Genomic DNA, 27,791 nt, shown 5'->3' with positions numbered 1-27,791 from the left:
TCGGCCGGAGCTGATCGCTGCGGTGGAGGGATCCGAGATGCAAAAGGGAGAGGCCCGGCCACGTCAGCCCGACCACCTCGGAGGCGCCGCCAGGGGACAAGGCGGCGGCGGCGGCGGCGAGCGCGCCGAGCGGGTGCCCGCCGGAGTCATGGAAGTGCCCGCGGGGCTGATGCTGGTACGAGGGCTGGGGAGCAGGCGAGAGGCGAGCGGGCGGGCGGGGGAAGGGGCCGTGCGAATGGGGGAGAGCCGGGCGCCGCGGCCAGTGCCCGCGCAGGAGCCCTCGGGAACTTTTGCCCTCCGAAAAGTTCGTTTCTGAACTTTTCCCCAACTTTCTCCTGAAGCGCCTCGCACGAGAGAGGCGTGTGTCTCCGCCTAGGAAGAGCTTCCCGAAGAGGATTGACAGGATGTGCTGGCCTTGACAAGGGCCTAGTTCTCATTGAGGTGGCTCACCTGTATCTTCACTGTAGTACTTTGGAATGCAGGGTAGCGGAGCTCGGTACACATGAACAAGAAGAGGAAGAGGAGGATGGAAAGAAGGAAGGAAGGAAGTTGGAAGGGCAGCAGGCAGAAACCAGGAAGGAAATAGAATAAATCCCAGTCCTGCGTACACACACGCATGGATATATCTCAACAGATGCTAGAAAGAAGGATTCTAACCTAGCCTAGCATAACTTGTCATATTTAATTACTATGTCGATTTAGGGTGACACATTCCAACATATGAGCCACTACCTGCAATCCAAAGTGACAAGTCCAGACACAAGTTTAGTGTCACATCTGCAGGCTTTACCAGGCCAAAGTTAAATAAATAATATCCAAAGTAGGTGAGCGTCGGACAAGCCCAAGTCTGAAAGTAACTCCCAGCGAAGAAGACCAAGCCACAAAACAGGATGGAGTGGTTGACAATTACCTAAAGATCTATATATTTTCTTTTTCTTTTTTTTAATATTTTCGATCATAAAGGCTAAGTGGACGACAGCATTCTAATTCTGGGGAAAAGGAGAAGGATGTTGAACTTCTGAGATCACCTGCACTGGAGAGAGTTACACAAGGTCTACACATACAACAACCCCGAGAACATGCTGTTGTTGACTGGTACATTGTCATTATGTACAAACCCTGCCCAATGGTTTAACTGTGGGTTTTTAACCTCAGACAACCCAGGAAATCTGTAGATCATTGTTGGATTAAAGTTGGGTTGTTTGGGGTTAACACCCCATAGCTGAGCCAGAGTCCATGGTTTCTGCATAACAACAACCCAGGAAGCTTCATCTGTAGGGCAGCACAGAAAATAATTAAATAACACACTATTCAATGACTGCAGCTTCAATGGCAACCAGACCTTTGTATTTTCAGCAGGGTTGTGGGTTCAGAGAGGAGGAGGAGGAGAGAAGCTATTATATCAGTGAGGAGAAGTAAGAATGCCCTCCATCATACCAAAATTAAGGAGATTATGTTCCAAATTCATTTCTTGGGATCCCCAGAAAACAGAAATGAGAAAAGTAAGATACTATGGTAAGGGAACTGGGGAGTGGGCTGTATTCCTAATTAGGGTCAGGCAGTACAGATTCCTCTGAGGAGGCTGCTGGTACTCCAAGGTTACAGAAAAGCACCTAAGGGAGTCTGCCATGAAGGATGTGGAAAACTACCCAGAACTAGCAATATCAGGTAGTCCTAAGGAAAGAACAATGAAGACAACAAACCCGGAATAAGTTCTGTGGAGTGACTGTGTGTGTGAGGGCAAAGCATTGTGCACAGAAATGCAAAAGCAAGCTATTTCAAGCACCTGGCAGTGGCACAATGCTGTGGCTGGTGGTGGGCGGTGTTTGTTTTTGTGGCTGTAGGCCTTTAAAATTTCATGCACTATACTGGTATTATTATTATTATTGAATACCAGTGGAGCCTGAAACAAAAGACTGAGATCTGCTGTTCAAGATTCCAGCATTTAATTCCACCACTACTCTGGTTTTCCATTCTCCATTTCCCCTTACCCCCAGCAAACCATGTCCGGTCCTCCCTAGGCTATTTTGGGTAGGAGACAAAGGTTTTGTTCTTCAAGGTGTTTATTTGTACTTCTGCATTCTCTGGGACGGGGTCCTCAAACTTTTTCACCGGGGGGCCAGTTGAAAGGTGCCGGTGCCGGGCACGGGCCGGAAAGGGGGTGCTGGCAGGGGGCGCAGGCTGGCGCAGGAGTGGGGGCGGGGGGGGTGCTGGGGCGGGGGGCATGGGTGCAGCAAGGCGCGGGAGGGCAAGGGGAGGAGAGGCAAGGCAGGGGCAGGCACATGCCGCGATGCAGCGGCTTGCTCACTTGGAGATTGTTTTCTCCGAGCGAGTCCAAAACGATCTTGCAAGCAAGCCGCCGCCACTGCCTCGCGCAGGGTGCGATTCGTGCGGGCGCGCGGTGCGTTGAAAAGCTCTGAGGTGGGCTGGATAAATGGTCATGGCGGGCCACATCCGGCCCCCGGGCCGTGGTTTGAGGACTCATGCTCTGGGATTTCTCTGAGGTTACTGAGGCCTCTCCCTTGGTATGGAAGGCCCCGTTTTGGCTGCATAAATCACAGTTCTCCCAGCCTCAGTAAGAAAGGAAATGATACATTGTAATGGGAAGCAGATCTGCTGGTTACATTATATACAGAAGCACTGGTTGCAATACATGAAGCTAAAGGATGGGGGAGGCCATTGTATGGAGATTAAACAAATGAGGTGTGCACATATTATGGATGGGATGTTCCAGGGTCTAGCTTAGCATTTTGGCTGATACTTGTATACTTGTAGTTCTGCTCCTAAAAAAAAAAATTGTTGATCCTAGGAGCCATCCCTTTACACTATCAAGGCGATTTTCATCTTGGACAGCTTTGGGCAGAGACTTTTAGCCAAGGTAGGATACCTTCCGTTCATCTCTGAGAAGAGCAGAGTAGAGTCATGAACACTATTTTACAGATGGGGAATATAGAATCTCTCTCTAGGGTTCATGCCTGCCCGAAGGCCAGGCCCATGTAAGAGATGGAATACAGTGGTCCATTTATTTTATTTGTCTGCCTGACATTTACCCATGATAAATACTGCACTCTTCTTTTAGGAAAGTCAGAGCAACTTATCTGGGGTTCTCGGACAATTTCACATATGTACACTAATCCGAACAAGATCAGTAATTTTAACAGCGGCAAGGCAGGGGCGTGTGCGCACAGAGACCCTTTTCTCTGAGTGAGTCCCAAACAATCTCCTTGCAAGCAAGCCAGTGTCTTGCCATGTGTGCACACGGCGAGTCCAAAACCTTTATGGTGGGCTGGATAAATGGGCATGGTAGGCCGAATCCGGCCCGTGGGCTGTAGTTTGAGGATCCATGATTTAGTTAGGCAGCTGCCAATCAAATGTTCTAGGGGGAGATGAAAGGAGAGCAATGTTCACCTTTTTTGTCAACTTGTAGTTTCCTATTGATAGAGGGGCATCTTGTTACCACATATTGCCCAGCAACATGGGACTGGGAACTGGGAGCTTCTAGTGCCCACTTGGCCATAAAACTTCCTGGGTGATGCTGGTTCAGTCACTGTCTCTCAGCCTAACCTAGCTACCTTGCAGGATTATTGTTAGAAAGAGAGGCAGGATTATGTAAGCATCCTTTGCTTCCTTGCAGGAAAAAAGGTGTGATAGAAATATAAGCAAGCAAGCAAGCATCCAGTCCTTTTAAAAAGTTGTTCTCACTGTTTGCAGCGATAAAGTGAAACTGAACCTGGTAACAGTTTTGTTAGGAAAAGTTTGTTCTGAACAAACTATGTGACCAGGAGAGGAAATCTGGCTAAGTCAAACAATGCTCTGAATGAAACAAAGATAGCAAAGCTTATATACACATCTTGATTATACATGTGCACTACAGACCTGCTGGGCAAACACTTTGGCTTGCAACTGGATGGGGTGAAAGGTGACTGCGCTTGGCTGGATTATTCAACAAACAACGTGGGGTTCACCGGGTTCAGCAGTAGATTCTCAAACTGTAGGAAGGGCTTCCTTTTCTCTTAAATGTAAATGCACCCACTTTGGCCAGTGAACCTGCCATTTAGAATTCTGGCAAGGAGTAATTTTTTATTCTCTGTGCACCACTTAGGTTCTATTCATTCCTGTACAGCACTTACATTTTCATCTAACCTTGCCATAAAAAGACACGGTTGTTCAAGCCTGTCTTTGTAATGAAGGGCATCCATCATTCACCCCCTTTTTCTGCATCTTCTCCTGTTCTAACTACACAGTTTTGAAGACAAGGAGATCAGAATGGCTCCCAGATCACAGATAAACAATTGCTTCTGTTGAAATATGATGGCATGCCGAGCTTTTGCACATCTTACAGTACAATGCTATTTACATTTATTTGGAAATAATTCCCACAGTATTCAAAGGGGCTTACTCTCTGAAGCAGTTTTCCTCAACACGTGTTCCCAGCCCTAGCCAACCTGGCCAATGGTCAGGAATTGTGGGAATCATGCTCCAAATCCTCTGGAGGCACTGAGTTGACTATTCTAACATTAGGATCAGAACCAGGGTTTATTCAACCTGGTGCCCTCTGAATGTTTTGGATTCCATTATCCCCTGTCTAATTGCCATGCTGGCTGAAGATGCAAACATCTGGACAGCACCACCAATGTTGGGGAAGGCTGACAGCCCTTTGTTTCTAACAATGGGTTGTTAAATGCCTGTGATCACAAGCAAGGTGTGACACTGATGGCCCTTATAGTTGCAGGTGGTGAAGTGGTTTAAACTTCTGTGCTGCTGGGCTGGTTGATCAAAAGGTCGCCGGTTCGAGTCTGCACAAAAGTTTGAAAGCATGCAAATGCAAGTTTATAAAAAGGTAGCACTTCGGTGGGAAGGTAAAGAGCGTTCCGTGCGCTTCGGTGTTTAGTCATGCTGGCCACGGAGATGAGCACCACCCCCTAGAGTCAGACATGACTGGAATTAACATCAAGGGGAAACCTTTACCTTTACCTTTATAGTGTCTATTTACCAGGAGGGGAGGCGCCAATTGGTTCCACTTTGGGGGATGAAATCTATTTATGATTTTTGGCAAGTTCATTCTGTGGTGATGGAAAATAAGTATTAGCCTTGCATTGCTTTCAGACTGCTCTGTTATTGCCACATTTCAATCGTACCCCCCAAATGTACTAGTTGTTAAAATTCTGCAATGGTGCCAGTTATCTCCTATAAGAACTGTTTCCTATAGAATCCTTGCTGGTAACTCAAGGCATTCAAATTAAAAGCTAAGAAAGTCAAGTACCTTTGCTTGCTATTCTAACACTCAGTTTCCCTCATGAGTTTGTAAAGTATACAACCTTCAGATAGCTATGACACTTGATAGTCATTGCTGTTTCTTTCCCATGAAGGCCGTTCTTCCACAAACCCTCACCAAATTTCATATCCAGGAAGGGCTTTTGAATTTCAGGGAATATAAATGCAGGAGAAGAGTGTTGCAAAATTTCATCCAAAGGTGCAGAGGGTTGAAAACCCCACATGTGGGGAAATTGATGGCTTTATTTTCACACAAATGTGCTTGGAGGTAGAGTCTATGTTGCTTTCCAAATACTGTAAAAGGTTTTGTTCAAGTGCCTTATGTCCCTGTCCCCCACACTCTGCCCCATACAAATTCAGCCATCCTTGCAAAGGAGAGTAGAAAATGTTCTCCAGAGGAAGTAAGTCAAAATTCTAATTATAAGTGTAGATCCAAGTCACAATTGTGGCCACCAGATGTTGTTGGGCTCCAGTTCCCATTAACACTAGTCCTCAGGGGAAGTGGTAAAGAATGATGAGAACTAGAGTCCTACAATATCTGGTGGGCCGCAACTTCAGTGTAGGATAGGTTTGGAAAATTTTCTTTTTTGGACAGAGTTCTTCTGTGTTGACCTTGCTTTAAGCCTGTTACTCTGGCTATCCACAGTATTATGACGACATGTTTCCATCTATGAAAGAACAGAAATGCTTTGAGAAAAATGTCTTCAAGAAAACCCACAAGACTGACAGTGAGTATGTGGCCATCTCAAATGGAGGCGAACAGCAGGACTGTCTCAACTACCACCCTGAGTTTCTTCTTCTCTTTCTCATGCCAGAAAAAGTATGTGAAGCAGCCAGGAGTGCAGAAAGAGAAACACAGACTTAGTTTCTGTACACTGAGAAGCCCCTCTGGGCTTTTCGTCATTGTCGTGGCTGCAGTTCTGAATATTTGAACGGTGGGGATGCCGGGTTTTGTCATATGTGCACCCAGTGCAAGGGGGTTGCTGGTGTAGTTGACAAACCACGCAGAAGCCATGCATGATTTTAGGGCCGCTGGTGCTTTGGCAACCACTCCAACAACTCACCCTTGTCAGGTTTGCTATGGTGTGCCCTGAATATTCAAAATGGAATCCACCAGCACAATGAAAGGTTGCTGGGAAACTCACCCAAGATGGTCTCTCCATACATGGGAAATGGAGCACCTTGGTAAAGGGGCAGGCAAACATCAGTGCTGGGTAATGAAGTGTCAACAGGCTACCTTAAAAGGGGCCATTTTGGAGGGAGGTGAATTTGACCTGCCAGTTCTCAGATCCTTTGCAAAACAAATCTAGGTCTTGATAAAGGATGATGACCTAAATGTTTACCTAGGTCAGTCTTCCCCAACCCAGTGTCCTTCAAATGTAATGGACTGCAATTCTCATCATCTTCCAGATGGCATGGGTGATGATGGGGATTGTAATCAAACATTCCTGCAGGGGAAATGGTTTGCAGTTCCAATGTGTACCAGGGTAGAAATATTGGCTGTGATGCAGTGAGGCAGATATTTTTTACATTTGTCACCTAATCATAAGCTTGTAAGCTGAACACAAATCCCGTTTCCTGCTGCTGCTGGAAACATACTCGAGCTGAGTAAGTTCTTAATAAAATTTGCCAATGGAGTCTGCAGGAAAAGGCTGCCAGGCCCCCCTCTGCCTGCAAACCTTGGCCCTTAGAATTGCTCTGCCTGTGTTGCGGTTTGACCAGGAGCAGCCAAGTAAAGATGACAGGCGCAGCCTAGGTGTGCACCTCCAGGACAGCTTTGCAGGCATCACCACCACCACCACCATCTATACTGTCCAACAGCCAAAGTTCTCTGGGCAGTTTACAACTGCACATAAAGTATAATTAGAATACACTATAAAATACAGGCGGCAATAAAACACGATACAAATTATCATACAAAATTTAAAGCCTAATTTTGAAAACTCAGAAATTACATCACAAGGCTTATTAAGCAGCTGTTATAATGTCCTGATATAATGAGAAAGCTAATTAAATGGCATCTTAGGAAGGCAGTCTTGACTTGGTCCTGAAAAGTTGGTCCTACATAGGCTTCTATGGGAAGCTTGTTCCATCATGGGGGGCTACCACTAAGAAGACCCTTGTCCTTGTCACCACCAGGATGGTAGTCAGAGGCAGACCCCATACCTGGATCTTAGTGTCCAGGTAGATTGTAGTGGGGAGAGGGATCCCATCAGGTATGTGGTCCCAAGCTGCAATAAAGGCAAACAAGCCCTCCCCGCTCCCCTGTGCCTGCAGCCAGTCTGAAAAGATGTGGCTTACTCTACTTTTACCTGCTTATAGGCTTGGGTAGAGCTGAATAGTCAGAAATCACAAGGGCATCCAATGAGAAAAATGGTTATCAACCCAGCAGCTAGTTCATATGCAAAGGAGACAAGCTTGATGAGTTCTTCAAGACATGCCCCCCCTCCCCCCAATAATTCTACCTTTCTCTCTCTTCCTTTCTCCTCAGGCGAGATCGCTTTCTTGGAAGGCCTGACCATTGTCTATAAAAGCAGCATTGATCTTTTTTTTTACGTGGTGGGAAGTCCCCATGAAAATGAGGTAAGCCTTTCCCCTTTTCACCAACAGGTAAATGAGCAAAAGTGGAGCAGAAAGATATCACTACTTTGTGCTTTTGTTGCATTGGATTCCTGGTTGAACCTCGCTTGCACTTTTGGGAATTCAACAGTAAAGCCATGACCATGTTGAGCAGGAAGCTGTTCAAGGCAGAAACCACAAGGTTCCAGTTAACGTTGCCCACAATCTTTAGCAACCAGGACTAGAATAAGCATTACAAGAGCATCTGATACAGCAGGAGTGCAGAAGATCTTTTGGGCTGAATTCCCGGAGATGCTCCTGGGCGCGGCATCCACTGGTGAGAAGGGCAGAAAGGAAAAGGGTGAAGCCAAAATGGCAACGGTACCAGCATACTTCACTTAGAGTTCTTTCTGTCAGTCACTGGCATTTCTGTGTTTCCAAATGGGAAAAAATTGCACAAAAGCCAGGGAACCACCCAGGGAGTGTGGTTGAGGGAAAGGAGGTCAGGCCAGGTGAATGGGGTGGGCCCATTTGGGGAACCCCTGAAGGGCTGGATTTGGCTAGTAGACCGGAGGTTCTAAACCCCCCTTGTACAGAGAGATGCTTCCTGCCAAGTAATATACTGTAGCAGTGCATTCATTCTTTTGAGCCATTCTGATCGAGTTGCCAGCTGATTTCGGAAAAGCAGTTCCTCAGCAGGACTGTGTGGCTCTTGCATAAAAGCAATCTGTATCCCATCTGTTCGGCGCAAAGCAGTTAATTGCTGCTCTACATTTGGTTTTGTCACAGCACTGCATTCTGAGCTCTACCCAAAAAGCTCTTCTTTTCCTGTTTTTCCATGCTACAACCTCTAGCTGGATCTGTACTATTGAGGAATAGCAAAAGTACACCAGAAGCAAGAGCACGGTTTTCCCCATTTTAATTTAATACCTCATTTTCCCCATTCTAACGACAAGAAAAAAAGAGGTAGTGCTCTTAAGAAAACAGAAAAGTAAGGATGTCATCCAAAGAGCCCTTAAGCAACCATGAAGAAGGAAGCATGAGCATACAATAAATGCCTTGTGTAGCGTGCAGTCAAGGAGAAACACATTTTTAGCAGCAATAGAAGATGCCTTAATTTTGTCTTTGTTGATATTAACTTTCTTTTGTCACCTCCCTTTACTTCCAGCTGATGCTGATGTCAGTTCTCACCTGCCTCTTTGAAACCCTCAACCACATGCTGAGGTGAGTATCACTGCAAATCAGATCAAGGATCTCCTCACCCACATTCAAAATCACAGATTGGGAGGGTGGAGGAGGAGTCAACATTCGGCCTCCCTTGCCCAAAGGTAGGGTGTAATCCAGACTAGGGTGGGCATTTAATTGATTAACTAAATAAGTCTGCAAACAGAAATTGAGAAAAGGCTGCCTGGAGAACGAAGAATGTCAGATAGCTCAAGTAAGCAAGTCAAATTTCATGCATCAAAGGAAGGCAAAGCTGCTTGGGAAGCTGTGCTCTTCAGCAGCCCCCCTTCCCCAGATTTTTTTCAATGGGGTTGGCACAGGAGAATGTTTTGGGGAATTGTGCCTCTTGTGATAGCACATTATCTGCACCTCCAAACCTGCAGTGCCTCCTGCTGTCTTGAATAGCTTCCATTGCGGAGGTCACTTTGTGCAGCTCTCCAGATGTTTTAGCTCGCAACTCCATTATCCCTTGCCATTGCCTATGCCAGATAGGCCTGGAGGAAGTTGTGGGCCAACACATCTGGAGGGCCACTAGTTGTCCCCCTTCTGCCCTTTGTCGGCCAGACACCTTTTCCCTCTTCAAAACACTTTGCTCAATATACAAAGCTGCTGGACCAGCTTGTCTTTTATCATTCCGCCCATGCACAGGGATTTATGCCTGAATCTCCAGGTGCTCCCACTATCAGCAATATCAGGGCTTTTTTTTTGTCATCGAACACACTGGAACGATGTTCCGGCACCTTTTTTTCCAATGGATTTTACGAAGTGATTTTGAATCGCTTGTCAGCATAGCAGGTCAGCAGCAAACATCATTAACATAGTGCCTGCGGGCTGCTTTTGTTTCCACGCCGCCTGGCTTGGGATTGGTGTGTGTGGTCACATGCCAGCAGCAACGTGAGTTCCACCACCTTTTTTTTTTTTTTTTAAACAAAAAAAGCACTGAGCAATATTATCTGTTTATGCATTCAAATTAATATACCACTTCCTACAAAGATATCAGAGTGGGGAATGCAAACGCAATGACCTAAAAGGACAGTAAATGCAACAATAAAACCAAGACAGTGCATATGGATCTGGAATGAGACTGTTCACTCTGCTGTGGGCTACAAACCGTAGCTGGCGGGATCACACTTCGGGAAAAAGACGAGTTTTCCGGAGTTGTCTGAACTGTGCCGGCCTGCCTGTCTGCTTACCATTGGGAAAGCATTCCAGGGCTGGGGGCTGAAGCCCTAAATGTTTGACTGGAAATGTTCTGAGGCAAACCTCTAGAGCATGTGGGACCCACAGACGTGCTCCCTCTGAAGACTGTAGAGCACGGGTCCTCAAACTACGGCCCGTGGGACGGATCCGGCCCGCCGTGCCCATTCGCCATGCAGGCGGGAGGTGGTGGCTTGCTCACTGGGAGATCTCCCAGCAGGTTCAAAACCATCTCTGGGCGAGCAAGGCACTGCCTCCAGCCTGCGCTGCAAGGCAGTGGCGAGTGCGCGTGCACGGGGGGGGGGGGGGGGGCAGGCGGCAGTGGCTTGCTCACTTAGAGATGGTTTTGAACTCACTGGGAGATCTCCAAGTGAGCGAGCTGGGGCTGTGCACGCCCAACGCCACCTCACGTGCGCCCGACGACGCCTCACCGGCCCACATGCCCAGCCCCTGCATCTCACCGGCCCGCAACAGTCACCGCAGCCTTTCAACTGGCCCTCTATTGAAAAAGTTTGAGGACCCCTGCCGTAGAGAGTGGGCAGGCAGGGCTGGTCCCACCATGCATATGGTGGGCATGTCATGAGTGGAGCCAACTGGAGCCGGGGGTCAGACTAGATGGCCCGGGAGACCCCTTCTGACTCGCTCTGTTTCTATGAGGCCAAGTGAGGCAATTGCCTCAGGCAGCAGATCCTGGGAGTGGCAGGAAGGTATTGGGTCTCCAGGCCATGTAGCCTGCTGCCTTGAGGTATTGTGGAGGTTGCTGTTTCATTGATAAAATGAGAGAAGCTGCCATCTTGTCGTTCTTCTCAGGCAGCCAGATGTCTTGGCCTGGTCCAGTGGGCAGTGATAGAAGGGGTGAGGCAGCCCCTAAGGTAACCTGGCCCCAAGCTGTTTAGGGCTTTATGCATTAACAGCAACACCTTGAATGTGGTCCGGCAGGTTATTGGTAGCTGGTGCAGGTTTTGTTTTGTTTTTTAAGTAAGGATACAGTCCGAGATCAGAAGGAGGCCCACTTAGCAGCCTTGGCCCTGCATTCTGCCCTGGCTGCAGCTTCCAGACCATGTCCATCCAGGGTCTACAGATGGTGTACCATCTGACACTGGTAAATGGCACTCCTAGCCACCAAGGCACCCTGAACCTCACGTGAGAAGGGGAAATCCAAGTATATTCCCAAGCTAAGCACTTGCTCCTTCAGACAATCTATGCACCCATTTGAACAGGCAACTGACCTATTTCAAGCTTTATCGGCTCCTATCCAGCCACCCCAGCATCTGAAAACACTGGTCAAAATAAGGTTGGTGGCAACTGGGAAAAGAGTCTTTTTAGTGGTGGGCCCCCTGCCTGCAGAATGCCTTTCCCTGGGGCTTATTTTGCAATAATTTTGGTACCACATGAAGGTCTTTTAACTTTTTCTGAGCCTTTGAAATTCTAATTTAATTGTTTAAGCTGCTATGAGTTTTTATTGTTGCGGGGAGAGGGGGTATTTTTTTAACCAAAAAGGGCACAACAACAAAGCAGCGAGGAGGTCCTGGTTCTATTATGGATGCATTCAGCCTTCAGTTAATTATTTTATTTTATTTTTATTTAAACAACTTATATGCCGCCCCATCGCATAAGCCTCAGGGCAGCTTACAATCATAAAATCCCACATAAAATACAAAAAAAATCATCAAATAAATAAAATACATATACATACATACAAGATAGATAGATATTCTGTTGTAAGCTGTCATGACAATGCCAATTGGCCTTTAGAAGGTGGTGTATAAATTTAATACATACATAGTCTGGGAAGGCAGTTGATAGAAATTCAGCAATCCTACAGCAGCAGAATCTAGCGGACAGATCTCAGCCTTTTATGTCCCTCACTTTGAAGCAGCCCATTTCTTGACTGGGAGCTCCCAAGCCATCAAAGTCAAACCTCCTCCCACCCGCAGCCAAAATGTATCCTTCCTGGGTTAGAACATACAATACGTACAAGCAGAAATCAGGTGTGGTACCAAGCAGTAGCCCCAGCTGAGCCTAGGAAGGGAACCAGGACACACCTTCCCCACTCTCATCCTCTACATCAGGGCAGAAAATAGATCTCTAGAAATTGTGGACACCAGCTTCTGAGATTTCTGAGCATGGGCCAAGGGCAGAGGCTTCTCAAGATCTCCGTCTGCCTATCGCTGCCTTAAATGAGACTGCAATTTGTAATGCATCTTATGTTTAGAATAACATGTCTGTTGCATCCAACACACTTTAGTGTAGTCACTTCCCACCCAGGGTCTTTAAAAAAAAGCTGTGGCTTTCTCCTGGGGTGGGACCACACTACAAATGCATATGGTTTGTATTATCATGTTCCCCCCACCCCACAGAATCCTGGGAGTTGTGTTCTTGTGAGGTGTGGAGAGTGATCTGTTAGCAATCCATAGGCCCACTTGATCGCCTCCCCGAACTACAGTTCCCAAAGTCCTCCATAGAGAGAGATAAACTCTTAACCACTATATATTTGTAGGGCAGGTGAGACATCCTAGTGCTAATGGCTGCCATGTTTTGTCTTGTATTTAGAAAGAACGTGGAGAAGCGAACCTTGGTGGAGAACATGGATGCAGTGTTTCTTGTAGTGGATGAAATCGTTGATGGCGGGTGAGAGTCATGTGGAAGAGGGAAAACATGTCAAAGAGAAAGAGAGAGGGGAAGGGTTTAATACTAGCCACTGAGCCAAGGTTTTTTGTTGACCTACAAAGCTCTGAATTAGTTGAGATCAGGATATTTGATTGAATGCATGCCCTGTACAGATTCAGTGAGCTCCTGAAATCTTCTGAAAAGGCCTTAAGAGTTGTTCCACCATCACTGGAATATTGTCAGATAATACCACTGGTTGCAGCATGCCGGGAGTTGTAGGGCTTTTTTTCTGTCTATACTTGCATAGGATTGTGCCTTATGGTATATAAGCATTTTAAATCAGTAAATAAACAGGTGAAACTACTTACTCAGAGGAAATCATTCAAATCCAGTACATATCAGTGATGCCCAAGAGCCTTTTCTGCTCTGGAATGAGTTTGGTGAGCCTCAGCGGATTGCCCCCTCCTGCACTCTCAATGTTTAACCGACATTTAGAAGTGTTTGCCAGGGCGCCTCAGTTTCATGGGACAAAGACACTCCAGCAATTGCCCCATAAGTCCGTAACTCACACTAAATTCCAGTTAAAATGTTAACCCAGGTAATGAATCCAGCTTAAACTGTGAACACAATTAACTCATGTTTCAAAACACGTTGTTATTTAATCCAAATTGTTTCCCCCCCTACTTGCTGGGACAGTCACGGTGCAGTCCTAGATGAGTGTACTGCGTTCCTAAATCAGTGTGTGCCGTTGGGGTGACCTTTTTTCCTGCCACGGGCCACATTTCCCCCACAATATTTTTTCAGGGACCACATGCTGGCGGTAGGGAGGGCTCTAACCAGTGAAGGGCAGGGCCTGAGCAGAAGTGAGTGGGACCAGCCTTTTTCTATGTCTTCTCGCACTCTCTGTTCTCCCTAACCCTTCCTGCTGACCCAGTGGGTCACAGAAAATCACAGAGGGCTTGCAGAGGACAAGGATTGCATGTGTTGAAATGCTACAGGTCCAATTGCTGAACCTGAACTCAGGGGCAAAGAAAAATCCCCACTTACAGGTGGGAGAATTTCAGTGATGAGTTGCTTCCATGGTTGCAGAAAAAGAAACCAGTTTGTAAAAATAGTAGGATACTGCAGATACAAGAAAGGGGGAACTTTGTGGGGTTTGCTGCATTTGCTTTTAAGGGACATCCTAATTGTGTTCATGCTTCCACCAGGCAGAGCTCAGGTGTAACTTGAGAATAAGTCTTCAAAACTACAAATAAAATAAATGTCATATATAGCCCAAGGAGTACTGCAGTGATAGTCATCATTTCTGATGGCCTAGGCACAGCCCAATAGGTGACTGTGGCATTTCTCAATATAAATTTGTATTTTTAAAATAAGTGCTCTGGACAGAAGCAGGTATTACCTTAGATCATAAGGGAAAATACATTTTCTCTGCAGTTTTCCATATACCTCATAACAGCTGAATAACAACTGCATCATTACTGAGCACAAAAAACAACAAGCTAGTCATGAAGTCCTTTCTTCAGGGCATTTATGGACTGTCCATTACCAGATGTGCAGATTAGGAGACCCCTTCTCCAGGATGTTAATTTCTCTCTCTCTCTCTTTCAAATCTAGCGTGATTCTGGAAAGTGATCCCCAACAAGTCATCCAGAAGTTGAATTTTAGAGTGAGTTGTTACCCTCTCTTCTCTGTTATGCTTTAAAAAAAATTATTGGATCATCTCTGCTTTTAATCCACCTGCTCATGTTTCTCCTGAAACTCTTTCCACCCTCAGATGAACCCTGAGCCGGCAGCCTATGGCTTCGTTCTCTTTGATTACATCACGGGTAACTCAGAACACAGTGAAATTATGTCCGAGAGGTTCTACAAATAGCAGAATATTCTCAAAAATGGGAGGCAGGAGTAAGATATTGCTTATTTCTAAGCATGTTGGTTGCTCAAATGCAGCATGCTGGCAAGCCAGGTTGACACCTTTCCCCCTGGTCAGGGAGATTCCCTCTCCTTGTGGTGAAAAGCCCTCAGGGCAAATGTAGCTGCGAGCAGTCCCAAGAACAGCTAGAGAATTTAGGAACATGGAAAACTGCCTTAATCCGAATTAGAAGCTTGATCCGTCTAGCTCGGTTTCATTTAGGATTGTCCCCAAATGTGAGCAGCATGGGCAGAGGCTGTGTTAAGGGGCAGCCATCTAGGAGTAGAGTTCCATGTCTGTCATTTGGATCCCTGCATCTCAGGGAAACCGTCTGCCTCACACCCTGTTACCCATGGACACTCGCTGCATGAAAGCCCTTGTGATCTGTTGCATCTGATCTCCCTGGATTAGCTGTCTTTCCTCCACACATGCATCACCTCCACCTCTTGAATCTTTCTGGCAGAGGTTTTTTTTCCTGAAATCAGGTGCCTTCCTTTCCCTATGTCCATACATGTCTTTTTCACAAATAGGATTTCTCTTAGGAGTTAGAATCTTTTAATGACACACTCTGGAGATTTTGGAGCATCTTTAAATCAACACACTCGAATTTGTGCATTTTATTATGCTCTGTGGCCTGAGTCCCAGATACTTTTGACATCTAGCACCGCCCTGAGCATATGTTGTAGGTGGCTCACCGTGGTGTAGTGGCTGCAGGGCCAGACTGGATGCACTGCTGGGACTGTCCTGTTGGTGGGGATATGGATGCCACCTGCCTTCCCCCTCGGAACTCCCCGATTCCTCCGAAGTTAGCCGAGCCTTCCTCAACACAGCAGCCTGCATGCTTGACCTGTCCTTGGGGGTGCAACTTGGGGGACTGCTGTGATCAGTGCCTGCCGTTCAGAATTTACCATTACACCCGGGAGGCATGTTTGTGGTCTCTCTAAGTTTCCAAGCATGCTGTGTGAGTTGCAATTTTAAGGCGGAGAACTGAACAGCCAGCTATGACATAGCAAACTATGGGGTCCAGAATTTATCCTATTCAGATCAAACCCATTGAAATCCAAGGAACTTCAGTGAGCTTTGACTAATTTAAGTTCCACTCAGTGGCTTGACTGTGTCTATGACTCAATCCAGATCCAGCCCCATATTCCAATTTAATCAAGATATACAGAGGCTTTCTCTGCTTATAAGGTTGATATGAATGCCCTGCCCCTGACCAAGTATCCTCTTTATCAACAGTATTTGTGCAGGTTTGCTTCTCTGGTAGGGGATTGGAATGAGAGGAGATGGCAGAATTATCCCAGCAGGCTTTGTACCCACTTCCAGTGAGCATGGCGACACCATGTTTATGGTACATTTTAGACAGGACCCCATGTGACTGCAGAGCTCTTAGGGTGATTGCACGGTCTAGTGATCCAAAGCGCTACTAGAGAACTTGGGGACACAGGGAGCTGCCTGAACCCGAATCCTGCCTTTGGTCCACCAGCTCAATATTGCCCAGACCGGGTGTGGAAAATGGGTCCCACCTGACGGTGCTGGAGTACAGTTTGCATTATCCCTGATGCTTAGCTGCACTGCTGTGAACTGGAGTCTGGGAAGGGAGGGCAGGAAGGCTGAGTAAAGCCACCCAACCTCCCTGCAATGTAGACAGGGCACACTCTATCAGTAGTCTCCCCACACTCCTTAATCAGTCATTGCTGTTCAAGGAGGGCAGACCTCAGGCCTCACGGATCTATTGGAAGAATGGAAATAAGGGTTCAGACTGCAGCCCTCCATTACAACCTCCATAGCATGAAACAAATTAAGTAGCCAGTTGCTTGGTCTGTGGCACTGAAGTTAGTGCTGAGTTGAATTGGAAGAAGCCGCACTCAACTGAGCTAATTTAAAAAGTAAAAGATGGGAAGAGAAGAGAGAAGGGATAAAAATACAACGAAAGCTTACACAGATATATTTGGTACAACCCCATCAAGAAAACAACAAAATTACCAATTTACTTACCCAAGCAAGAGGAGCTCTCACAGGATAGATATCCAGCCAGAGTTTAGTTCAGCCTGCAGTTGCAATTAGTTGGCATCACCAGGAAGAGAAACAAAAGACCCCACTCTGGGACCACTCTTGGTAACAGGGCAGATTTGCCTTAGCTAAGCAACTCCCCACCCACCATCAGCCTTGCCTTCTCAGATGTGGGCAGCTTCTGTCTTATTAGGGCCAATTTGGCTGGCTGGCCACACAACCTTGAGCCTGGAACTGCCCAGCACTAACTTGATGAAAAGGTGGTAAAACACCTCCACCTGTTCAGACCCTCCCAAGACAGGTGGCCCAGGACAGGAAAAGACCTTTTGGAGCTTAACCCCTCCTTACCCTCAGGCAGGACTGCACAGAATTCAACAACACTGGGATGGTCGCAGTTTCCCTATAATGGATCCACACTGCGTAGCTGCAGCTCTCTGGGATCAGAGACAAGATTCTTTCTCACACCTCCCTGGAGATGCGGACTGAACCTGGGGGCTTTGCATGCAAATCAGGTGCCTTGCTGCTAAGCAAAAAGCTGCCTTTCTACCCCCCACCACCTGCCTTCTTGCTCAGGCATCGCTGGAGCAAGAATAATCAAGTAGGCAATGTGGTTGAATGTGCATCACTTCAGTCTTAGACTGAACTGTATTTGTCATTTTGTTGCCCATTTGGAGGCATCCTGGTAGAATCCTTCATTGCCTGTTTGCTTGGAGTTCTGCCTTCCTCAGTAATTTGGGCTTGTTTGTCAGTGCTGACAATCTCACTGCTTCCTCCTTCCTCCAGATAATGCATGGATGTTAAATAGCACTCTTCTCAACACAGATGGAGAAATTATATTACCTTGCTTCTCTCCAATGTGAAATCAGTCATTTTATTACCTTGTAGCTCATGTTCTTTTACTAGTTCATGGCTTAAAAAAGAACCTCTTCTATAATTCAACTGGCTCACCACAGCTACATGTTCAATAGCACACTTAAAATAATTCTAAATAGCTCGTGAGGCAGGATTTTTTTTTTTTTTTGCAAAAGCCATGCTGATCTTTTATTAGCAAGGCTTGTTCTTCCATATGTTTAATTATACTAGCTTTAATAATGCTTTCCATCATTTTACCAGGGGCAAACAGACTGGTGGATCTGTAATTTCCTCCCTACCCCAGATCCTCTCTTTAAAATGTATATTACATTGGTTAGAGACCATAAGGAGCCTATGGCTGCATTGCATATTACTGTTATAAGATCCAAATATTTCACATCTAAGTTATTTAGGTCATGGTCTGGGAGGCCACAGGATTTTGCAGAGTCCTGGCTCCAAGCCAGTACCCTGGCCAACTTGCAGCCAATGCAGAAATACTGTGCTAGCGGTCACTGCAAGACTACAACTAGGTTTTGGAGGAGGGAAACAGGAGGTAGACATGGGAGGAGCATGGAGCCAAGGACTGTGCTGATTTCCGTTGGCATCCTAGCTTCCTTCCCTCACCCTCCCCAGTGCTAATGCAGATGGCCAAAAATGGCTGTCCAGATGAAATACCCATTGGGACAGTGTGCATAGGATACACACAGACCTCTGGATTCAGAGGCTTATGTGCATGAAGGGCACAGGACATAGGATTTCATGATTAAAAACTCTTACATAGATGCAAGCCTTGAGGATTTGCTGATTTACAATTTGTCAATTAGCTTTGAAATCCTATCTATTATTATTCCATTTGCCATAGTTCAGTAGGTCCCACCTCCCCCTCGCAAAAAAAAAAAAAAAAAAAAAAAAATCATTTGGCTGTATCTCTGCATTATTTTCATAACTTTTGTCCTCACTCAATCACTGCCTAGTTTCCTGCTTCTCACATTTCTGAAGGAAATTTTGCTGGCTTTATGTTTCAGTAGCTTGCTCCTTGAACACTTTCTTTGCTTGGTTTAATGTCAACTTACATTACTTGTGTTGTTTTAATTATCCCTATTTGACTAAGATTTAACCCCCTTAAGGAAACTTCCCTACTTTTTATGGTTTGACTTAGCCATGGTCCTTCCTCTTCTACTCCTCTCTCCCCCAAGTTATCTTCATCTCCCCTTAGCTATCCTAAGCACTTTCCCCTCTCTTTGTAGGTGGATGACAACTCTTTATCAGAACACACTGTCACTCAGGTAAGTCTGTTCAAATTCTCGAGAGTTTGTCTCAGACTCTCTCAGTCAGTGGCACAATCTTGTTTTTGTGGTCTAGATGACAACATTCCACAGTGTGAGAAGCTGATCTAGTTCAGAGTTTCAGCCTGCCAATAATATTTTTTCTTGAAAGTTCTCCCTTCAGATCCCACCACCCCCTCAGTGTTCTCTCCCCTGCCCCAGCTCAGCATACTGTGGTCACAGGGCATTATCAGTCCAAACTGGATGCTTTTGGGATCCTTCCAGTTGGGTATTTTTCGTGAACCATTTTGTCTGCTATTGCAAACTCTGAGATTCGTAGGGCCTGCTGATATCTTAAGCTTTTGAGCAGGCATAGCTCTATGTTGTTGTTGTTAGTCGCGAAGTCGTGTCCGACCCTTCGCGACCCCATGGACAACACTCCTCCAGGCCTTCTTGTCCTCCACCATCCCCTGGAGTCCACTCAAGCTCACACCAACTGCTTCAGTGACTCCATCTAGCCACTTCATCCCCTGCTGTCCCCTTCTTCTTTTGCCATTTATTGTTTCCACCACATATGAACTATTTGTTTGCCCTTGTAAATATGCAGTTGAAACCCTGGAAAAGACAAAAGTGGGAAAGAGGCTGCAAGAAAAGGGTTGGTTCCCCCTCCCTCTCCTCTTACTTGAAAGCAGATCTTTAAAAACAAGCATGGCATAAGGATTTAAAGGGCCCAATGCCATAACTATTCAGTCAGAAAAAAGGCCTGCAACTCACAGCTTGCTCCAGCCAGTCTTTTGCTGGGAGTTGCAGGCCTTTTTCCTGCCTTCCCAGTTCATAGGATTGAGGCCCCTTCGGTGTATCTGCACAGCAAGTATCCATGAGGGTAAATGCACTCCAGCGCGTGTATAAACAACCTATAGACCGAAGGATACAGAGTGCAAAACAAGCTGTTTGTAACCAGATGCCGTTCAACCAAACAGAGGCTGGAAAGCACTGGGAGTGTTGACAGTGACATAAACGCAGCCAAGGTCTCGTTCTCCAGTTTACCAGCTGCTTTCTTACAAACAAGCTTCTCCGAGTTAATCTTGATGGTCTGTAGCTCAAACAGTGGCTGGCACAGGCCATGATTTCCCTAGCAGGGCCTACTAACAGTCTCCTTTTATCTGTCGCCTTAAGAGTAAGTCGGTGACAATATAAAACTTCTCTGCCTGAGGAGTTGCTGTTAGCCCTGTCCACAAAAGTATTTCCCTCCTGTCTTATTTGAGTTGCCCTGATCTGAATGAGATCTTTCTCTGGAAACAAATTCCCACCTGGGATCAGTTTAATCACCTGTGCAAAAGCCTAACCCCTTATGGTGGGAAAAGAGTGCCTCAGTAATGTGTACCTCACCCCTTGAGCTGACAGACGCAATTCTGAGCGTGGCAAAAAGTACCTAAAATTGCTGCAAGGGCTGATGCAGGAATGTCCAGGCTGATGCATGTCCGGTTGCTGTGTGCAACATACTCATCCCTGGCAAAACATTTTGTCATTGAGGGTGAGCGTACAGCCAGACCTTTTGTCTAAAATCATGAGGTCTGACATGTGGCTGGTTCGGGTTGGATGCCCCTGCGGATAAGCTCCCTCTTCCCCATCCTTGCCAGGGTCACTTTTGGATGAGGTGCAGGTGGTCTCTTCTGAGTGCATCAGTCAACTGTAGGGTGGCCGCTTATGCCTCGGCAAAAAGGTCATACATTGCATGTATAGACAGACCTTTGGAAGCAATTGCTATTTAAAATTTTTTAAATAGGAATACAGTACATATCATAGGGAGGGAGTCTGTGATTTGTGTGCTGGCTCAATCCAAGTCCTCTGGATGCTTTCTCCCATCTTTAAATGGGAATTGGACTGGGAAGGCTTCAAATGGAGGATGACATCAGAGGACTGTCCTCTATCTGAAGGTCTGCCAGAGGACTGTCCTTTATACTGGAGGACACATTGTTACCCAGCTCAACAGGTGAAGGATTTAAAGGTTTGTTTTCAGTGTGTTTTTAAATGAATAAGTAGAGATAGAAGTCATATTTTCTTTAGCATGGGGTGGAGAGTAAACATTTGCTATCTAACCTCAGAGACCTTCCAAATAGGTCAGGATAATATATAATTAGGTAAAGAATTAAAGTAACTAAATTTGAAGAGGGACTCTTGCAGTGAATTAGCTTAGAGAATTGGTTGGAGAATTTTTTTCTATCTGAATATACACCTAAAGTTACCACACAGGTAAACCTGCATTCCATCATCAAGATTTCATGATGAAATTCCCATTCCGAATTCCAAAGGGTGGAGTTGGAGGGCACTTGGCTTTCTTTTGCCCAGTGCCCCACAAACCGCCCCCCCCCACTGCCCCCTCCACTGCCCTCCTCCTAATTTTGCCTTCAGTGAGCTTTCCCCCACCAAATATCTTTCCTTGTCTAAGCCACACATGCCACCTAGTGTCCACTCTGCTGCTCAGTCTTTTTGAGTGTCTCCAAGTATCTTCCCTTTCTGTAAGGCTAATTCAAGGGCTTCATTTGAGCCAGAAGTTCCTAAATTTGGTCCCTGTGCCAAAACTGGTGGCCTGTAGGGAAGTTTGAGCCACAGCAGTTGCAGGTTGCGTGAGCGTCATCTCCATTGCACTGTTGCTGGGATGAATTGTTCTGCAGGCATAATCTGCAGTATGGCTGATTTCTGCTTGGGGAATACCAGTTTGGGCCCTGTGGGACAGGGTGGTAGAACCTCAGGCCCAGGGGACAAAATCCGGTCCTCCAGGCAACACTAGCTGATGCCTCCAGCGGGGCAGTGTAGCCACTCCAGGTTTCAGTCTGAATGTTAAAGAAACTGAACCTATTTTGGGGGGACAGTTCAACACCACGGATAGTCCACAAAACACCATCCTGAAACCAATAGTGGATTCACTGCTCCACTCACATTGGAGCACATTGGCTTCTTGGCTTTTGAGCAGCTGGGGCTTCCTATCAGTTCCAAAAGGCTGAAATGCCTCTTCCAAGGCTTAACTACTGAGAGGAAGAGCTTGAGGCTACACTATGCTGGCATTCTTGGCCCCACTGCTGTTTTCTTCTGCTCCCACTGGAATGCAGCTCTGAAGAGCTTCTTGGAAATGAAGTTCAGGCTCTGCGCTCTTGCTGTAAGATGATCAGTAGGGTGGAGGTAATGCTGGATGGGTCTGAACAGGAAGATCTTTTTGTTGCAAGGAAGTGAACACGTTGGGTGAGGGTCAGTTATAGTTACATAAAACGAGCTGAAATCAGCATAAGAAACAAAGCCCATTGAGTTCAGTAGGTTTACTCTAAGCATGACTAAGTCTGAATCCAACCCACTGGTTCATTTTTATGCTGACCCATCAGCCAACAGGACCTCAAGGCAGAATGAGATTTAAAAAGAATTTCAACAAACATGAGCATGGGTCCATTAGTCAGTTCCTCATACGCACTCCCTGAATGTTGAACTGAACTGCTTTTTTCCAAGTAGATTTTGCAAAGTGGCAATTGTTTTGTAATGCTTCGGCATGAATCTAAAGTCTTGGGCAAAAGAATGGGGAAGAGAAAGAAAAATCGTCCAAAAGTGGGCTGAACCAAAATATTAGGAATTCTTTTTCTGTCTGGACCATCAAAGTAAATGTGTCAGGATGCACTGAAATAAAAAAATCGCATGGTGGTTGGTGCCCACGGGGGTTGGAAGGGTGGAAGACAGGACAGATGCTCAATATTCTGTTGAAGCTGCAAGAGGAGGACAGGAGAAGACCGTGTGTGACATTCAGCAGCTGCGCATGTACCTGACTGCAGTACATCTGCCTCCTGCAAATGAATGGGAGGCAGGTCCCTGCCCACACCTGTGCCCAAGCAGAACTGCCTCTGGTTCAACATGAAGTTGCTTGGGATGAGACTGGAAGGGAAGTCAGTAATCTGTTGACAGGAGGTGGAAGGAATTAACTGTCTAATTTCTTTCTCTCCTTTTTTCTTTCTTCATAGGTTCTGCAATCTGCCAAAGAACAAATTAAGTGGTCCTTACTAAAATAAACACTCAAAACCAATGGCATCACATTAGATCAATGTTGCCTTAACTATTTTTTACGCTGCCCGATTTAAGCCTTTCCCATGTAGGACTAGAACCTGTACAGTGCAGATGTAGAAGACTCCAAAAGGCCAGGCAGCTGTGCTGAGCTCTGTCAAGCAAACCACTTCCAGACAGTTCCATCTCTCCCAGCAGCCATTCTTTTGTAAAGCTAATGTGTCTTAATAGCCCATTGAAAACCAAACCCCAAAACAGGGAGCAATAATATATCATTGCTGGGAAAATTCATTTTTCCCCAGCTACTGTGGGGACTTGCAGCTAAGCTAAGCTCAGAGGGGTGGGCTGGTGGGTGAGGTTTCTCCACAAGTCTGGACTACCCTGACCCAGCTGGGAAAAGACCAGCCTGCCAAAAGCACATCTGTGAACGTTCTTCAAAGTCCGCTATTCTGCAGGGCACTGCTTTTGGGCTGCAGCTATCTCTGGCTGTGCACATATTCTCTGGGGCAGCCTCCCCATGACCTGGTGCCTTCCAGATGTGTAGACAACTCCCATCCTCCCTAGCCAGCATGGCCATTTGGGTGATATTCCAGAATGCCAAATGCCCCTTCCCCAAATTCACAAAAACAGCTGAAAGAAAGATGCTTGTTTGCGTCAGTTACTCCATTTCTAGAAGGATGTGTTTGTTTTCTGCAAGATGTTCTACTGTTGCAATGGAATAAAGGCAAAACATTTTTAAAAAGCCTTCAAGTCTAAAGAGCAACATTTCAAAAATGCCCAATGACTTCAACGGCACCCCATCACCAACAAAACACTTTCTTAGCCTGACCTCTTTTGGGGTAAAATGGCATTGCAGTCTCAAGATAAGCCTGTCTCTTCTTGTTTCCCATTTATTCATATGACACAGAGAGCTTTGCTTTAATAATGTATCCTTGTGTTGAGTGCTGTACGCGAACCCTTGCTTGTAAGCAAGAAGCCACTTGTCCAAAGCAGGACACTGGCTCAGGTCACCCTGTCCTAGCTACCAAACCCTTATACTATAGGGGACTGTGCTGTAGTTAGGGATGTCAAAGAAATTCATAATGGATGCGAATGAATTGGAACTTCTGTAAGTCTAACCCACATATTCCACAGCAGATTCCACTGGCTTCTCCTGAGTTGCACAGTTTTCACTTGCTGAAGTTTCACTCTAAAAAGCATTTTTTTAAAAGCCAGAGTTATGCAAATCTAGTGGAAGGAAAATGCAAAAAAATCCCAAACACTGAAAGAAAATGTACCTCCCCCTGCCCCAAAACTAAAGCATGAAAAAATGCCATTTAGGAAGGATTTGTGCATTTTTGGATGTGCAAGTTAGCACAATTGTGAATGAATGCGAGTCTGAGTAACTGAAAAGAACTGATTCTATCAGTGAGTGGAAGGAACCTGACAATCCATGACACTCAGAACACAATCCATACATCTCTAGTTGCAGTCAATATGATGGTGGGTCATGGTACCAAACTATTGTGAGGCAAGGGATGGGTAATGGAGGATTGACTTACTCACTCTATAATTCTGGCATAACCAGATGCTAATCCTGAGTCCGAAGTTAAGGATTACTTACCAATATGATACTTCTTAGCATATTAGACTATAATGTCCTTTCTCTTTCACCTGCCTGTCTGGTGCAAGCATCACAGTATTTTTATGAATGGGGTGGTGGTGGTCATGGAGATAGACGGCACCTTCACAGTCATCTCAGCAGACAGCACTTCAAAGGCTCACAGGAGCGCATCTGCTTCCCCATAAGGTCAAGCATTCCCTGTGCATCTAGTTCTCCTGCAGCAACCCTGCATTTTCAGCTGCCACAGCAAAATCAGCAGGGCTCACCAAAAAAAAAGAAAAAGCGGGGGGGGGTGGCTGTGGTCTGCATGTTGACCACCCCTGCACTAAATACAGCAGGTCCATTTGGAGAAAGCCGCTTTTCCATGTGGGGAATGTGTTAATTGAGACAATGAATTTATGGCAGGCTTCACCCTCCAGATGTCTTGCTCCACAAATCCTACCATCCCCAGTGAGCACGGCCAATAGGAGGACAGAAATTGTAGCCCTATGCATCTGGAAGACACCTGTCGGTGACGGCTGATTTAAGCCACCCTGTAATCATCTGTTTCACTTTCCAGAAGCTTCAGAGAATTATATTAGACAACCTCCTTCTTGAGCCTGGTGCCCTGCAGATGTGTTGACCACTACTCCCATCGTTCCTGGCTAGTGTGGCCAGTAGCCATTGGCGAGGGGCGAGGGGAGTTTTACACAAACACATCTTGAAGGGACTGAGCTGGAGAATGTCTGCGACGGATCTGAAGCACATCCCTCATGATTAGCTGGCTAGCTTGGTGGAACGGTGGCTCCAGTCTTGCACTGCAGAGATTGCAAAGCATGGTAGCTGCTCAGGCCTGCCACTTTCCTTCCATCAATACTACCTGCCAGGGTTGTGTGAAAGAGGATAAAAAAGATGCCACCTATGTATGTTGCATGCTGGTATCCTCGGAAAATTGACTGTGATTAATAATACCCATATTCAAACATTTGGAAAATGTCCCTCATTATCAATACAACTCAAATTTGCTTTGCTGGAACTGGAATGGATTTTTCTCTTGCTCCTGATTTTTCTCTGCTGTTAAACCAACACTTGGCTTCCTGCCTGCCTGTGGCAGCTTCTTTTTTTAGCTCTTTCAAAACAGTTCTGTCCAGCTTAATCCCTGAGCCTTCAGCCTTGAATTCTGCACACTTACATCACAGTCCTATGTCTATCTAGTAGAAATGGCCCATTAAATTCACTGTGGCTTAATCCTGGCTCAAGTATTGCAGCTTTAATAGCTTTCATTGTTCACCTGGCCTGTGTCCCTCTATTATTTTTTAACTCAGCAAATGCTTCATTCATCCCTTACACACCCCTCCTATAAGGTAGGCGAGTATGGAAAGCAGGGAGTGGAACTGGAGAACTGGAGACTCACTTAAGAGCCCGTGACTTCATCAACCACGTATGATTTGAGCCAAGACCTCCCCAGCTCACAGCTTGCTCTCTTAACCACAATGCCAGACCACCAGTCATGACTTCTACTGCACAGACCACTTTCAGCCCGCCTCAGATCCTGCAGAATGCGATAGACAGAGTCCCATAAGCAGGCTGGGCCACCTCTGCCAGGCTCTCTGTCCAGTTGCTTCCCGCCTTGACTCTGCGGGGGTTGCACCAAGGAAGGCCTCCAAAGAAGAGCGCAGTTCCCACGAAGGCAAGGTCCCCCTTGCTTAACTCCTATGGCTGCAGTGAAGGAAGGAAGATCAGGCTGCATCGCGACCCTAACCAGGCCCCCATCTACTTTTGGCCTTGCACCTCAGACCATTGGACCAGTTTGTAAAGCCGAGCAGAACAGCGGTATTCATCTTGCCCGAGCCACAGGGAATTGTAAGTGAAATCACCATTTCCGCCCCTCCCCGTTAAAAGGCCTGATTTTGGAAAGGTTTATAAGTCATCCAGAAATGATTCCCCAGCTACAGGCTGTGATGCATTTTATTGCACTGAAGTATTTTTCTTTCAGGGGCCGCCATGTGCCCAGCGTGCAGCAAAGGGCCCCGCTTTGTTGTTTTTACAGTAAGATGTGGCCTTGCTCTTTTATTTATAACACTGGTGGTTGCGGATTGAGGTGGGGGAAGGAAATCTAGCATTTGTTTTACATTAGGACCAGAGAGAGAGAGAGTTCACGGCCTGACAGATGTGGAAACTTCCTTATGCATGACTACATGGCTAATGTATGTAAATACACCAGAAGGGGGTCAAGGGGTGCCAGAAATGTCTTTTGATTTGAGAATCACAGGGAACTTAAATGGAGCCATCAAAAGACGCTGGCGAGGGGGGAGGGAATCACAGATGTTAAAATCTGCATCTGTTTTGGCTTTTTGAACATCTGGGTGGCATAATTTATAACAAAAACAGGTGCTAAAACAAAAACTTTTCTAGAAAGCACTCTCTCATCACAGATGTGCAAGGACCATGGGAAGGTGCATAAAACACGGTATCTTTGCACTCTTCTCCAACCAAACCTGCAACTTTCCAAGCATTAAAATAAGTTAAATTTTAGATCTCTGCTGTTTAGTCTAGGGATGGGCACCCAGGTGCCTTCCATATCTTTTGGACCCCAGGCCCCAGAATCCCTCATCACTGGCTTGCTGGGATAATGAGATGTGCAGTGCAATGCATCTTCTTGGATTATAAATTGTCCATCCTTGATCTATTCCATAGATCAGACTGACTGGTTAAAAACGTTTAAACTACAGATTAAACTTTTAAAAAGGAAAGAAACATTAACTGTTACAAACTCCAAACAAGCGCCTCTTTTAAGATGCTGGCTGCTGCTGTGGTTAACCTCCTTCAGATTCAATTTTAGAAAAGTATCATAGAAAAAGCATGGTCTAAGAACACAGGATGTATCCGCCTTACTAACCTAAGCAGTTCTGGGGGTGGTGAATTCCTGGATGGGCAAATGCTGTGGGAAACTCATTTCTGTTCCCCTGGTTTCCATGATGGAAGAAAGGTGGGTTATAAATGTAATTAAGCAGAAAGAATAGCAAGGGTTGGACCCAGATTTATGCTGGATGAATCACACTAACAGAAATGGATTTCACTGCCCCCTCCTTCCCATGACAGCTTCTCCAGCCCCCTGAAAATGTTATACAGAGAGTTAAGAGGCCCTGCTGAAGGGGGTGAGCTGTGGTGAGTAAATGATACTGGAGCCCCCAAAGCATGAAGGGACTTTCCAAGAGTGGGGTCCTTCTTGAAGGCAGATCCCCAACTACCTTAAAAAAGG

At 46.1% G+C, this 27,791-nt stretch overlaps 1 protein-coding gene across 4 annotated transcripts; it reads left to right on the top strand.

Annotated features, from left to right (window-relative positions):
• Positions 1-22,982, top strand: COPZ2 (COPI coat complex subunit zeta 2). Of its 4 annotated transcripts, none has more exons than XR_006416137.1 (10): positions 3-175; positions 2,810-2,878; positions 5,921-6,002; positions 7,766-7,857; positions 9,002-9,057; positions 12,808-12,885; positions 14,482-14,533; positions 14,642-14,769; positions 18,889-18,927; positions 22,908-22,982. XR_006416137.1 is itself a non-coding variant. In XM_044444753.1 (10 exons), exons 1-9 carry the CDS (start codon positions 38-40, stop codon positions 18,894-18,896), a joined length of 627 nt encoding a protein of 208 aa, XP_044300688.1. In that variant the 5' UTR covers positions 3-37; the 3' UTR covers positions 18,897-18,927; positions 22,908-22,982. The 4 variants fall into 4 exon arrangements, 3 of the variants coding, with proteins under 3 accessions (XP_044300686.1, XP_044300688.1, XP_044300687.1); XM_044444753.1 differs by having other exon boundaries at positions 14,642-14,693; XM_044444751.1 differs by lacking the exons at positions 18,889-18,927; positions 22,908-22,982 and adding an exon at positions 17,144-18,846 and having other exon boundaries at positions 1-175; positions 14,642-14,693.
• Positions 22,983-27,791: the final 4,809 nt, after the last annotated feature.

This window comes from Varanus komodoensis, unplaced genomic scaffold (genome assembly GCF_004798865.1).
Source record: "Varanus komodoensis strain SLA01 unplaced genomic scaffold, ASM479886v1 scaffold45, whole genome shotgun sequence".
NCBI classification, from domain to species: Eukaryota; Metazoa; Chordata; class Lepidosauria; order Squamata; family Varanidae; genus Varanus; species Varanus komodoensis.
The sequence above is the reverse complement of the archived record's forward strand: the minus strand, read 5'-3'. Positions and strand labels throughout refer to the sequence as shown.